This window comes from Myiozetetes cayanensis, unplaced genomic scaffold (genome assembly GCF_022539395.1).
Source record: "Myiozetetes cayanensis isolate MyiCay16 unplaced genomic scaffold, myiCay2020 scf10, whole genome shotgun sequence".
NCBI lineage: Eukaryota > Metazoa > Chordata > Aves > Passeriformes > Tyrannidae > Myiozetetes > Myiozetetes cayanensis.
The window spans coordinates 16,789,856-16,805,485 of NW_026086605.1; the positions used below are offsets into that span (position 1 = coordinate 16,789,856).

General features: G+C 38.5%; 1 protein-coding gene across 7 annotated transcripts in view; it reads left to right on the forward strand.

The window, feature by feature from the left end:
• The window catches only part of PLCE1 (phospholipase C epsilon 1), a 151,322-nt gene that overhangs the window by 129,940 nt on the left and 5,752 nt on the right, over positions 1-15,630 (forward strand). For 5 of the 7 annotated variants that reach the window (XM_050305833.1, XM_050305838.1, XM_050305837.1 and 2 more), the window contains 12 exons: positions 285-326; positions 1,080-1,204; positions 1,923-2,040; positions 6,223-6,354; positions 7,478-7,768; positions 8,527-8,690; positions 9,647-9,908; positions 10,780-10,898; positions 11,988-12,116; positions 12,833-13,042; positions 14,844-15,005; positions 15,162-15,380. In XM_050305833.1, coding sequence (XP_050161790.1) covers positions 285-326; positions 1,080-1,204; positions 1,923-2,040; positions 6,223-6,354; positions 7,478-7,768; positions 8,527-8,690; positions 9,647-9,908; positions 10,780-10,898; positions 11,988-12,116; positions 12,833-13,042; positions 14,844-15,005; positions 15,162-15,380 — 1,973 coding nt within the window. The remainder of the gene's footprint in view (positions 1-284; positions 327-1,079; positions 1,205-1,922; positions 2,041-6,222; positions 6,355-7,477; positions 7,769-8,526; positions 8,691-9,646; positions 9,909-10,779; positions 10,899-11,987; positions 12,117-12,832; positions 13,043-14,843; positions 15,006-15,161; positions 15,381-15,630) is intronic. The other 2 variants (XM_050305836.1, XM_050305839.1) reach the window with 1 other exon arrangement.

Consider the following 15,630-nt stretch of genomic DNA (forward strand, 5'->3'; position numbering starts at 1 on the left):
AAGAAACATTCACATGTTCCAATATATGAAGAAATCTGCATCATGGTTTACTACTTTATTACAATAATAATTTTTTGGGGTCATTAATTATGTTAATATTTTGGCAAAACTAATCAAAGTAATGGTCTGTAAACTTTCTAAAAGAGATTCAGTTTTATTTTTCTTACTGATTTATTTTTTGAGTAAGGCTAATAGTTTTACAACTGACACTAAATTTTCATTTTTCTGGCTGTAAATCTTAATTTCCTTTACTCTTATTCCCTCTCTGACTCGTTTCCCTGTAGCTGATGTCCTTAATGCTTCTCCTGCTCCTAACAGCCAGGAAGGTAAAAGCCATTTGGTTGAGCATTTTAACTGCATGAAATCAGCATTGCATCTTCAGCCTGTTCAATGTGACAGTGTGAATGTGTGGTTTTTATTTCATATTGTAAATGCAATCAGATGTTTTTAGATGGCATTGTTAACTGGTCAGGAGCTGTTAGAAGGCTGCATGAGCAACACTGGTTATGCATAAAAAGATTATGGTCAAAGCATCAGGAATATCAGGAATAAAATAAAACCATTCCTTTTGTGACAATTGCAATATTTTGGTCCACAAAGACCAAATTATTAGGTATATTATTATTTGATAAACATGTAGCTTTGAAGAGGTATTTCTATAGATGGAAAAAATATTTGTGCACAGTGAAAGTAAGGAGAGGAAAGCCAAAACCTACTGTACAAAAGCGTGTACATGTTTAATGTAGTTAATTGTGTTTGGACATTTTTTGTCATTCAGAACTTCCAGTCGTTTTCAGATGGCAAACTTAATTCATCAGATTGTTTGGTTTTAAGGATCTGTTGAACACTAAAGGATTGCCTTTAAAGGAAGTCCAATGTATTAACCAGAGCCAAGCATTAAATTTTTGAGGTAGAAGGTTACTACTAGAAGATGATGCTTTGACCAGCTAATGCATTATTTTAGCATCTGGTTATTCATATAAGATTCACAGCACTGTCCACAAATATTGTTAATTCAAAATAAATTTCCAGTTGAAATTGTTTGGCTTTATGTTTATTAAAATCCCATTACTTTTTAGATAACATTCTTGAAGACCGACCTGAGAATAAATTGTCAAGTGATAAACTGCAGTTTGAATACAATGAAGAGACTGCCAAACGACTAAAGAAGGCTGATTGTGCCACATACAGTAATAAAGGAAAGGTAGTTCTGCTTTTTCTCCCCTTCTTCCCAACCACACTTTGATATATTACCAGCTTCAAAAGGGTTTGGACAGTTTAGGTAAATGAGACATTATATGACAAATGTGCTTTAAGGAAGACAAATATGGAAGGAAAAATGTGATTTAAGGAAGAAAGTATGGAAAGACACAAATGCTCAACATACTGTTCAAGAGAAGTCCTGATGTTATTGTATATAGAGGCTGTTTGGCTGAAAGTTTAACTGTTGTTGGTCTCAAGGAAACCTTCATTGAAACGAGATCCAGGAGCTTATTTAGATATTTAATTTCCATTAATATCGATGGAACTGAAGGTTTCGTCTGAATCTTCAGCATCTTTGTGTATCAAAATAACTTTAAAATACCACAGTATGATATCAGAGAGCCACAGTACCTCTTATTAAATCATCTGACAATGGAACCAGTGCATTTCTGTTTAATAAATTGCAGTTTCTCCTGAACATGGATATGTTTTGTCTAAATGTTTGTAGAACTGACTGTGATTAAGGCCTTTGCACACTACTGCAGAACCAGTAACATGTGTTGCTGCGTAGATGTGCACACAGGAGGGAGTTGTGTTAGGTGAAGACACGAACCACGTAGGGAGAAAGAGATAAAATATTTTAAAGACGTAAGTAAGATATGCTAGAGTTCTTCCACGTTCAGTAATGTTATTATTATGTTCTTGGAATTGTCACTCAGGTTTACGACATGGAGCTGGGTGAAGAATTCTATCTTCCGCAAAATAAGAAGGAAAGCAGACAAATAGCCCCAGAGCTGTCAGATCTTGTCATTTACTGTCAAGCTGTAAAGTTCCCTGGTGAGTACACTGCCCTGTTTTATTGCTCTAAGCTTTCTCATTCTTGGAGACATTATGTTTATGTTTTGAATTAGTTTGAAGTAGTCGTTCTTGATGATTTGGTAGCCTTCATAATAACAGCTCCTGGCTGAGAAGTAGTATTCATAAATTATGTGCCTAGATACTGTTTGTCATATTAAAATGTTTACAAAAGTGAAATTTGCCAGTCTTCACAACTTAGACAACTGTTTCAGGGCCAAACGCCAGATGACAGAAAGCTTCATCTTAAGAGCTCTGAGTTTCCATGTAAGGACCTACTGAACTAGGAAGGAAAATATCCTTAAGACCTTGAAGGAACAGCGTGTCACATTTCTTTAAACGACCTCAGTTTAGAGTTTTACCTTTGCCTACACTGCATCATCTGTTCTTCCCTAAGGGGACAGGAGAAGAGCCTTTTCGTGGGGTGGCTGAGAACAGCTGATTGCTCACTCACACACAATCTTCATGGAAGGAGTTAAGGAAATAGGAGTGTCTTCTTCTGTACAGTAGGAAGAATAATGTTTGCAGAGAAAAGGAGGGGGAGTAACTGAAGAGATCACCGATAGTTACTTGTTCAGTACTGAAATGTGAGGTTGGGTATATTTTGGCTCATACTGTGTACATAAACACTTTTAAATTGAGAATTTATTGTTTATTGATGTGTTTAATGTTTTGAATGAAAAATCTGCTTTTTAGTGGCATGGTTCTCTGCGGAAAAGTTAGCAATTCTGCCAAATCATGATCTTATACAAACAGAACTATAATCAGATTAGAGAAGCTAACCAAACATAAAATAGTGTCAAATAGGCAAGATAAACATGCTGAAAAATGGACAGACATTCTTTGATAATCCTCTGTAACTTTAAGAATTGTAGGTGTCACTTGTAAAAATAATGACTTCTAAAAATTCAAATCTGATACTCTTTTTAATGAAATCTGCAATGAGATATCTTTCAAATGAAATATTTTCTTTTAAAGAAAGATATTTAAGATTAAATAGAGATAGTTTGAGTTGTTCCAAGCATTTTGTCACACAAAAAAGTTCTGATGTTCTAAGAAAACTTTGAAATATTTCATTTTTAATGTAATTTTGTAATTTTGTTTATAAACAAAATACCTGCTTTCCCTATCAGATTTCTTCCTCTTGCTTGAAAGGGGTCATGAATAGAACAAGTAAGAAAATGAACTCTTTTCACAGATGAACGCATGAAGCTGTAGAAATTACTTTTCCAACAGTATTTGTCTCCTTTGAGGCAAATACTGCCTGCTCTGTGAGTAATGTAGACTTTCATGACCACGGTACCACTGATTGGATTCCTCTGCTCATCCAGAGGGCACAGACACGGTGCAGTGCCACCCCAACAGTGTCCATTAATGATGGAAACAGGGCTGGTAGATCCATGACTATGCAGCTCTATTGACTGCATTCCTAACCAACTCAGAAAAGGCAAGACTTTTGGAAATAGGGACTGCAGAATTCATGTCAGTGTCTAATCAATGGTGTAAATATTTTATTTCTTCTGTCTTCATATATTTTTATTCTGTGTTTACACTTGCCTATGTCCCTGGATGTTAATCACCGATTTGTGACTATAAAAAAGGACAAGGACCATTATGTTCACTTATCCTAGCCTACTGAGTAACACAGACTTCCCTAAGCATTCCCTGGCCAAAACAGAATTTATCACGTGGAGAAAATAACATTTCTTGCTTATAAAATCTGTGTTAACAAGGAACCCACCACAGCTCTTGTTGTTTCCATGCTTTCTGACCGTTACAGTGTGTTGGATGTCATCATACCATTATCTGAGGGGGTGAAGGTCTGTTCTCTGGGGTCTCTCACGATGAGGGCAGTGAAGCACACCTGAACACAGTACTGCTGTAACCCACTGGCACATGGCTCATTGCCTTAGTGCTGAGGATCCTTCCACAATGAGTACAGAAACTGAGTACATAAAAACAGAATTTGCACAATCAAGTAGGGAGAGCAGGGAGTCACCTGAGCCAACTGGCATGAAATTCAGGCAGCATCTCCATTGTATCAGACCATCTGCCCCTATAGTATCACTTTTCAAGAAATTAAAGTGAGTATGAAAAGGGGCACCCTATATACATACAAAAATGCTGTAAAATCTTTTTCAAGATCTGCAAACCTGTAGAGACTGTCTGTTGGTCTGAAATATGTGGTGAAAAGGTGGGAATTACAATTTAACCTGTTATGTCTGTGTGATTAGAATAAGAAGGGCAGGGAAGTTTGCAGTCATCTGGATTAAAAAATCTAAAAGCAGTAAAGCAGTGTGCCTATATCTAACATGAGAGACAGGCACTAACCTCTGTAAGTCAAAGAACATAGCACAGGGGTTGTGGAGAAATACAAAACATTCCATCTGTCATGGTGTTATAGTAGGATCTGTGTACAGTATGGTGGGATCTAACCTGGTCTTACTTTGACCAGGGAGGTGGACCAGATTACTTCCATATCCTTGTCAACCTCCATTATTGTGCAAATTTATGATTCTACAATGAAGTGAAGCTGTATTTTGGAGTCAGGTTTAAATTGGAGTGCAAAATGGAGTTTGCCTCTGGGAAGAGATGTGTCACATGCAGAGCATGGCCATGGGAAAGACTGAAAGGAAACTCCCAACTGCAGCTCACCCTGTGGCCATCACGTTGGGTTCTGTCAGCCCTGGTTTTGCACTGCACTCTGGTGATTTATGAGGTTAGCTTCTTTCCTCAGTGACTGCCTCCACAACAAGATTTTGAAACCTGGATCTTCCTTGCCAAATCCATTTGATCCCTTGAAAACTGAGATTAAATAGTGTTGGAAGCACACAGTTCATAACTCTTCATTCTTCTAGTCAGTTCATATTCCTTCATCTCAGTTTCTACCATCTTCTGTGGTTTATGTGTATGCTTTGGCCCAAAGAGACAATACATCTCCAATGCTGAAAACATTTTATATATCCTAAGTTTTACTAATCCAAGCAGTTTCATTGAAACTATCTGCATATTTTTACTAAGTACATGTTATACATGCCATAAAGATTGAGAGCTGAAAATTTACAGCTGTGGCCAGACTTCAGCAGAAGAGGAACCAGTGTATCCTCTGTGATTTACTATTTGAACTGTCTTTAGAGAGGTGTGAATTGATGTGAATTAATGAGGAATGTTTTAGGAGTCACAGTTAGGCAAATAACAGTGTTTGCTCTGTTATATTCTATATCACAAATACATCTTGGGTCTCTGAGACCATCCCACACCTCACTGCTGTGGGCAGAATAACTATTGTGCATTTTGACTTTGGCTTACTTTGATTTTGTCTGTCCTGTGCTCTCTCCAAGTCAACACAAAGAAACTAAACTTGAATGGGATTGAGTCTGTTTACTTCACAGGGATTTAGGCTGTGATTTTAATGATTGTGTTTCTAGAATGCACAAGTTTGAATAATAGCTATACTATAGCTTTCCAGATCCACTTCTAGTACATATTGGCCAATGAATGTGTAATGGATTTTGCACACCTGTCTTTCCCAACATTGAAATACTAATAAACAGAAGAAGATAACTCTGAAAACATCTTGAAGTTAAGTCTTCTATCAACAGCATTTGGACTTTTTCATTTGTATCTTTGAATCATAGTCTTGCATTTATTTAATTATGTAGGTATCCTATCCCAGATGAATTCCATGATATTCACTACTGTTTAGATTTATTGCTTCTATAGAAAATATTTTTATTTTTTAAAAATTATTCTAAGGATGAATACATGGGACTGTTACTGCAGATTTTTTTAGTATCGATTAGGACCATTTGGTAATTTGAGAGAAAGTCACTACATTCCTCAAGCCCAAAAAGTAAAATGTAGAAAAGTTACATCACAGAGAGAGAACCATATATGGTATTGCTTCTTATGAGTTTTTATATACATTATATACACATATATACATACATTATATATAAAATCGTGTATAATATATACATATATAAAGGCATCTATATATGTAAGGATGTTAAAATTAAAATATGGAGAAAAATACACTGCTTGTTCTGTGTACTATATAACAGGAGTATTCATGCCTTCAAAAATAATGTAAAATATGATGGAAAATGTCATGCCCTCTTGGTCATGTTTTTTGGCTCATTTATTTAACATTTATGGGAACAGGCTTGTCAACTCTAAACCCATCTGGCTCTAGCAGAGGAAAAGAAAGAAAAAGCAGGAAGTCCATTTTTGGCAACAATCCTGGCAGGCTGAGCCCTGGGGAGTCAGCTGCTCTTGCCAAAGCATCTGGAAAAGGTAAAGTTAGCATCTTCTTTCACCAGTCATGTGGAATGACTCTGTAATCCAACACATGTACCAGACCAAGTTGTTAAAGATCAAATACTTTGCAATGTGTAAGATGTTGAACTTTGGAATGGTTTTCTGTTAGTGCAGCAGCTATTAGAGTAACACTGTTATAACTGAAGTGTTGAGTGTGGAATGTTAAAATAGGATTACTTGGTCAGAAATATGATGACCCTAGCTCATAAACAATTCAAAACTAACATACATTTTAAGTGATGTATCCTAAAGTTTATACTTTAAAAAGTATAAATTAATATTTTGAAAGTACAAATGGAAGGCAGGACTGTTGGGCTGGATCCAGAAAAGAATTTTTATTGCCTGAAGCAGGACTTAGTTGCCTAAAATTCAGCCAAGTCCAAATGTGTAATTGTGCAAATCAGACTCTGCAGGTGATTCAGTTTGTAAACCGGGAAATTGTGCTTCTGCCTATGAACAGATGTCAAGAAATACAAAGAAAGTACAGAAAAGGTTCTGGAGACCCAGATCCCCTGCCTTTCAAGTGATTGCCATAAACAGAAAGTTAGAATTGTACCCTTTCTTGAACTCATTTTCTGGCTCAGGGAGTGTTGCATTTCTTGCAGCCCAAGGGCACGGCTGCAGCAGACAGGTTAGATTTCCTTTCAGAGGCCAGTATCCCAAAAATGAAGAAGTCTGGTACCTGATTCTCAAGTATGTGACTATTTTGCTGCCTTTGTCCCCTAAGTCTTACAGTCTCTGCAGATTGCCTGTTTGGAGACTTAACAGATGGCTTTCAGTCTTGCCTCCCTTCCTCATGTATAAATGGGAAGAAGGGAATTTTATTCCTTTATTATATTTAGGCAGGCACTAACAAGATATTTATTTATTTATTTATCACATCTAATCATGGTATTACTGGAGTACTTAAACATTATGTTTCCTCTCATTGATTGCTCTTCCTCTGTAAGAAGGAATGTGACATTTACCTTGAGTAGTGTCATTTTCCAGAACCACCTTTTTCTGCCTGTAATTACAGCACATACCCAACTAGAAAACATTGACTTTTTGAAGTCTCTGGCCCTGCAGCTGTAATTTGAGGGTACTGTTTATCTTCCAGGTCCTCTGGATGTGATGCGGCAAACCTGGGAAGATCCTTGCTCTCCTTACAACTCCCCAGCCTCTCTCAGTGCCATCATCAGGACGCCCAAGTGCTACCACATCTCCTCCCTGAACGAGAACGCTGCCAAGCGGCTGTGCAGGCGCTACTCCCAGAAGCTGATCCAGCACACCACCTGCCAGCTCCTGAGGACCTACCCTGCTGCCACTCGCATCGACTCCTCAAATCCCCATCCACTCATCTTCTGGCTCCACGGGGTACAGCTCGTGGCTCTGAACTACCAAACAGATGGTATGGGTGCATGAACACGTTTTAATGCATTCAAAGGCGATATAAGTCCTTAAACTGTGAATTTGTATTTGGTGCTTGCTTGTCCCTGCTGTCATGAGAGGATCTAGTTGTCTGTGCACCCCAGCACAAGCAGGTTCATACCACAACAATCTGGTCCTTGGGAGGAGTCATCCCAGAGTTCAAGAGTTTTATGCCCATGCAGCAGATCCTGCTATAACACAGAAGTGCCTGGACAGCAAGACCTTCCATTTTTATTTTATTGTTGAAGGTTATTTTTTTCTCCCCAGTTCAAGAAACTGTTACTCCTTTCTGATAACTTCAAATATAAATGGATACTGAACTATTTTTAACTTGAAAGTGCTGCCATGGATGCTGGTTTAATGTTGATCAAAACATTTTTGGACTCTTTGCTATCCTGTCTTGTGTTCCTTCACCTTTTCCACGGTCAGTGCTTTTTCATTCTGCAGTTCAGGGCACACACCTAGAAACTTCTCAGAGAAATGGTGTAGGCAAGCCCTACAGTTCAATAAAGACAGTGGAAAGGGATAGAAAAGAAGGAACTGCTCTCATAGTTTTGTATAATTATTGGATAAATTGGATACATAAATTCCAGCTATCTCTGAAAATCAAGAATGAAATTACAGTACACAACTAAAATAATTTTTAAAAAGATACCTAAAATATGACTTTGTCTTCACTGTTAAGTTTATCCATTGTACCATTGCTCTCTGTCAGTTTTGGCTGCTTTACTTTCACAGATCTTCCTCTGCAACTTAATGCAGCAATGTTTGAGGCTAATGGTGGATGTGGATATGTTTTGAAACCTCCAGTTCTGTGGGATAAAAATTGTTCAATGTACCAGCAGTTTTGTCCACTGGAAAGAGATTTTGATAATAAGGAGCCAGCTATATATTCCTTAACAGTAAGTACATTAAAAGGGAATTTCATAGAGCCAAACAGATAGAAGTAGACAACACATAACTACAGTCTTTAACCAGCATTACAGTCATGCTTCTAAATGGAAAGATTGAACCTTTAATTGTTGCTTTTACTTCTGAAGGTCAGCATAACTAACAGAAATTGGAGGGGGAAGGAGAAAAGATTTGTCTTTATTTTATTTTATTTTATTTTATTTTATGTTATTGGCTGGCTTGTATCCATAGTTACTTTCATTGTTTCCTTCACAATATTCATCGAAACTCAGTCCTGAAAGAATTTTGCTTGGGACTACACAACTGTGTAAAATGACACATGTACCTTGATGTTTGACACATTTGTGAACGCTTGAGAAGCTACACAAAAATGCCACTATGAAAAGCTGTACTGAATGTTTTAAGAAAATAATTTTACAATTTATATAATAAGATATATAATTTGTGGATTTGCGGCCAAAAAAAAAGTATTCTCAGAAGCTAATCCCTTCCAGGAAATGTGTCAGAAAAGTGAGATTCATAAGAATCAGAATTGTCCCAGATGTGGTAATTAGACACCTAATTCTTGTGTTGCGTATGCCAAAGCAATCCAGACGTCAGTGTCATCACCCCAGAGTAATGGAGAAGAAAATGTGGTCCTTTTTGACTATGTTACTGGTACATTCTTTCTGGATTAGCTTTCAGATGCCGTGAATGGCTGCACTCATGATGCATAGTGTGTTTTTCTCAGAGGAAAGATGCCATAGCAGTGGTGCTAGGCGTGGGGTTAAGGCAGCTCTGCTTCTGAAATTACTGCCCTGGCAATTACAAAAGTAGGGGAGTGTCGTAATTAAATCAGCACGTTAACAAACTGTTCTTAGGAGTGTGCTAAACAATATTTAGCAGAATCATGACAGCAAAAGAATCACTCCACTAATTGGTTTCTCTGTGTACTCCTCGGCTTCAGATCGTGTCTGGACAGAACGTGTGTCCCAGCAACAGCACGGGCAGTCCGTGCATTGAGATTGATGTGCTGGGGATGCCTCTGGACAGCTGCCACTTCCGGACAAAGCCCATTCATCGCAATACTCTCAACCCCATGTGGAATGAGCAGTTCCTTTTCCGGGTTCACTTTGAGGATTTGGTCTTTCTCCGCTTCGCCGTTGTTGAAAATAACAGCTCAGCTGTGACAGCTCAGAGAATCATTCCCCTCAAAGCGCTAAAGAGAGGTACAGTACAGTTTGTAGTGACACCCTGTGCCAAAATGGTCCAGCAGATTGCTGGAATGAATCTGTCCAGAGGGATATTTTTAATCAGCTAGTTGCATTTTTCTAGAGGAGGAAGGGAGCAAATATGAGACTACATACCATGTCCTGGCAGTACAGTGCTGATGTAATAGACTCCTTGGGAGCCGGCAGCTGCCCCAGTGAGCTGTAAAAAGTCTGATCCTGTGGTGTTGTGGAGACAGGGGCATCTTACACCTGCTCTGACCCTGAGCTGTGCTTCTGAGGTTATGTTCACCTGGAGACTGGCTGCTCCCTTAAGAAGCATGGAGTGGTTTCACTCCCTGCCTTGCCCTTCGCCCAAGAAACTGCTGTAACGGGTGAACACTGCGCAGAGGGGGATTGCACTTCTCGCAGCTGTGGCTGGAGGAGAATTGAAGGAAGGGTGAAAGACAGCAAGAGAGATGAGAAAACATCATTAATTCTGTGACACCTGGGAGAGGGAGTTTCCATGTTGTCAGGAGCTCTTTCATGTGTGCTTTGTGTCACTGTAATATCATACAAATGTCTATGTTGGTGTATGAGGAGATCTGACCAGACATGCATTTTCCCAGTGATAATTTGATCTTGTCTCATTCATATTCTAATATTTAGATATTTTATGTATGAATATATTGAATATTATGGCAAAACATGAGCCACTCAGCAGTTCATAGCACTTGGGTTACGCTGTTGTACAGTGTTAGTGCAGTGCTATTACAGTGCCTTAAATCCTGTTTGGCAAATTGCAGCTATAAATACAGCAAATTTGAGTTTTCCATTTGTGAGACCTGTGTCCTAGAATGTGGTGAAATATTTACGGATTTTTCCTCTTTAGGCTACAGACATGTCCAGCTCCATAACCTGCACAATGAAACATTAGAGATTTCCAGTTTGTTCATAAACAGTCGGAGAATGGAAGAAAGTCCCTCTGGAAACACTGTGCCTGCATCTATGGTAATTTAATTTTTTGTGTGTGTATGTGAATTACCTGTATTCTTGTCATAATAACAGCCAGACTGTTCAAAGATGTTGGACCTTAAACCTGCACATTGTTCAGAAGTACCTGATGCCTACTTCTTTTTGGCTTTGATGGAAGTAAGGTTATCCACCTGGCTAAAACTGTGGGAGGGTAAATCTTTTCAAAGTCTGGCTTCTCTGGTGTATTTAGGTATAGCACAAGAACCCCTGGGCTGGAGGAGTGTGGTTGAGCAGTAAGGTCCAGTGCTGCCTCCTGCATTCCTTTATGCATGATTTGTATGCAAAGCATTTGGGACCAAAAAAAAAAAAAAAAAAGGAAAGATGCAAACTATCAACAACTTTGGAATAATGAGAATAAAATTGAATTTTATTACAAGAAAATGAAGACTCTGTATTTCCATAAATACACATACTTATATATGTGTGCACATATTTTATATGTACAAATATGTATACATACACACATCTAAAAATATGTATGTATGTATTTATGCATGCATAGATGGATGTGATTTTTTTTGTTAATAGTCCTTAATATTACGTTGTATGGGTTACTCGTGTTTTGGCAACTTTAAACTTCTGTATTATCATTATGCTGACTACTCAAGTGTTAGATAAAAGCTGCTGAGCTCCTGTGTGCAGATGTGTTGCTGATATTATCCTCCTGTAAATACATGCCAAACATCTATCTTGGTGAATTACTAGGGCAGAAAGGAAGAACATAAATGGTTTGGAGGTTAAAAGAAAGCTATAGATTTTCACCCTGTATGCTGAATCTAAATAGTGTGAGCTCAGCTACAATGTGTAATGAGTGATGAAAGTCTGCCCTTCACTGGAAAACTTCCTTTTTCTTCTTTCTCTTCAGCTTCAAGGTAGGGTGGACTCTTTTGGAGGGTTTGTTGGTGTTTTTTTAAATGCCTCGATCTGTAGTGTAAGAGCCATGTACTACCTTGATAGCTTTGCTCTCTCGAGGTCCTTACAATTTATATGTACAGTTTCTTTTAAGCAACCTTTTACATGCCTGTGTATAAACATTCAGTAACCTGTTGAATGTTGTCTGAACAGTTGTTTAGCCTGGGCGAAAGGAAAGCTGCTGTGACTTACAAAGTGACGGTTCATGGAGTTCCAGGCCCGGAGCCTTTCACTGTTTTCAGTGTAAGTGCAGGGACCACGGCTGCACAGCTGCTCCACCAGGTAAGCTTCCTGCTGAACTGCAGATCCAACTGCAGGAATCCACAGTAAAATCGTTCTGGACATTAGTCTCCCTGCATTTCTCTCACGCAGGGTCGTTGGAGTCCATCACAGCAAGGAGGTGCTGTTAGAAATGTATTGCTGTGGAATTGCAAACACAGAATATAATCAGTGAAATGGTTTATCATTTTAGAATATATTCCCTAACAGTATTTTAATATTTGGGCATATGAAGATGTGAAAAACAATCTTTTTGCCCAACATTGGCAGTGAGCTGTCCTTACAACAAGGGCAAACATTTCTACAGAATTCTTTGAACTTGAGCACCACAGGAATACAGAGTAAAAGTTAGAGGGCCAAGTTCATGAGTAGAAAAACCAGTTAACTCAACAGGGATTGTTATTCTAGCAGTGGGAAAAGACTGTACTGTCCTGGGATTATGAATAAATTGTCTGGCCAGCCAAACAGGACAGAAATAAGCTTAAATAGTACTGCCTTGTCTGGGATAGTTGAACTGCTTGGCTACGCTAAAGAGAACAGGACCTTACCCTGGAGTAAAATATCTGAATAATAAATAGCACATCAGAAAGCCTGCCTGCACTGTCAGAACAGTTATCGATTCTTAGAGCTTCCATATTCATCCTCATTTATAACTACTAATTATGCAGTGTTTATATTTAGCATTCTAATTGTTGTGTGTTTATTATGGTCTGTCTTAGCTCTTGGCTACCATAAAAGGCACCGAGTCATGCGCTGCAGACTATTTTCTGATGGAAGAGAAGAGTTTTATATCTAAAGAAAAGAGTGAATGCAGAAAACCACCATTCCAGAGAGTGATTGGTCCTGAAGAAGGGCTAGTGCAGCTTTTGAACAGTTGGTTCCCAGAAGAAGGATATGTTGGAAGGATTATCTTTAAAACCCGAGAGGAAGTAAGTCTGTTTTAGATAAATTGTTATTTACAAAGATAGCTAAAAATAGCTCTTAGGACCAGGAAACAAAAGGGTGCAGTATTTGTTTCACTGCTTGGTGAATAATGTCAATGCTGTGTACATTGTTTAAAAACAAACATAACTCTTGAGTGAGCAAGGACGATTAGACTTCGTGCACCTGTGTGGCACTAACTGGACCTCTCTCAGCTTTACTATCAGCTGTGTGATGTTTAATCGTTATCACTCAGTCACCAGTTCAGTGCCACTACCTCAAGTTTTTAGTGAGAGTTCTAATTTAATGCAAATCTACATTATGCCATGATAGGAAATTAATATAAAGAAAGATAATAGTTAATACCAAAGGATCATAGATAACAGAACTCCAGACAACCATTATCAATAGTTTTGGATATCAGCAGCTTCTTGTCTGTCTAGAAAAATTAGAAATAATTTTAATAGAATAAGTCTAAAAGGATAGAGTAAGTCTTAACAGGATCACAAAGGATAATTAAATTATTAATTATAACAAAAAATAATTAAATAGATGATTTCTTTTAATTTAAAGGAGGAAAATGGACTGGTTACTTCAGTTTAAAGTGTGAGCAAAGCATCTACAGCTTGAAAATATGCTACTAGCCAGGCTTGTGAGAGACAGAAAAAGCAGGAGAAAGACACCTAGTGATCTCATTTTTGGACACACTTTCTTTGGTCAGTTCAACCTACAAAAATGCTTGCTTAGTACACAGATTTTGCATACACAAATGATAGAGATCCTCTGAGATACTTTAAAGTGAAAAAAAATGTATTTTTGATTATTCTGATAAAACTTTGGATAAAGCTTCAATTTGACAAATTACGATTAAATTACATAAGCCCACATTTTGTCTTCCTTTATTTCTAACATTTGGTGAAAAAAATTACGAAAAGTTAAAAGGCAGGAATTTGCTTGTGGAAATAGTAACCTATCAAACTCTATTGACTGCAACACTGACTTTATCAGTGCACACCACCCCACGTGTCACTGCCAAGCTCCATTCTTTTAGAGAACAGGGGTTAAAATCTGTCTTAGCTCATGTGAAAATTATGCTGTAATTTTGTCCTGTGATGCAAGTACCCCAAAGCATTATCTGTATTTTTGAGCCCTTCTGCAAATAGCAGCACCTCAGAGCTTGGAACTAGAAATGAAGCTGCAAATCTGATTGGAAACACAAGGAGTGGGTCCACTGGAGGGTGTGAAACACAGCCCATGTTTACAGTTTATGAATCCAAGCTTATGCTCCAAGGTGTTGGAAAGAAATGCATTCTCTGAGAGAAGGTGCAGGGAGGAATTCTGTCTTAAAATCTGCAGTAGTCATAGAGCCTGAAAAGGGACAAACAAGCATCCTTCCTCTTGCTCTACACCACAGGAAAATGTTTGCTCAAACTTCTTACTCTCTAAATACTTTTGGCTTTAGTGCAGGGACAGGAGAGAAAACAACCCTTTCCACCATCTCCCATCTTACTGCCACTGTTAGATGACAAAACATAATTTTGTGTGCATAAGGAAAGAAAGGATTTAAGTGACTATGCATACATCTCCATTCCTCTACTAGGAAAGGTATTTCAGACACTGATTGTAGAAACACAGGTATTTATTAGCAGCAGTAGCTTGTCAAAACTCTCCTGTAATGCATTTAACAAAATGGGACTGGAGCTACAGCAGAGTCTCCAATTTCCACGTGATCAAAACCTTTTGTGACCACCAGCTATTAGTTACCTCTCTGAAGTAGATGAATTTGGCTCTCATTTATTTTCTCTGTAGAATTTAAACGAGAGGAATGTCTTTCAAGAAGCAAAGGAAGAAGCGGCCATCAGCTCCGAGGATGACAGTTTCTTTGTTCAGGTACACGATGTCTCCCCAGAGCAACCACGCACTGTCATCAAGGCTCCCCGCTTCAGCACGGCTCAGGACGTCATACAGCAGGTGAGCTGCACCTCTCCATGTGGGGTGGAGGCTGGCTTCACACAATAGAAGGTGGGGTTTGGTCTCAGTATTCCTAGCTGAGGAATAGGTTTGGTAACCTGAATCTGAGGGAATGCCTTCTTTTTTTTGCCTTATTTTTTCTCTGCTTTTAAACAGACTCTTTGCAAAGCGAAATACTCCTACAGCATTTTGAGCAATCCAAATCCAAGTGATTATGTGCTCCTGGAAGAGGTGACAAAAGAGCCAACAAACAAAAAGTCCTCAACATCTAAACCATCTCAGAGGATTCTCTCTGATCAAGAGTGTGTGTTTCAGGCCCAAAGCAAATGGAAGGGAGCAGGAAAATTTATCCTGAAGCTCAAAGAACAGGTTCAGGTAAAAGATGTGATAGTTTGTAGCAGGTGTTGTAGACGGTGTGATCAGCTTAATGGGAATCTGCTTTCAATGGGAGACACAACTGGCATGAGGGCAGGTGGGGAAGACAGACTACAGCAAAAAGCAGATTCCTCTTTTCTCTGAACCTCCCTTACTTTTTTTTCCTTTGCAAAACTGCAGTTACATCCAGCAATGTGACTCCCTCACAGCCTGCAAATCCAGGACAACCTTTATCTGCCACCAGCTTTCT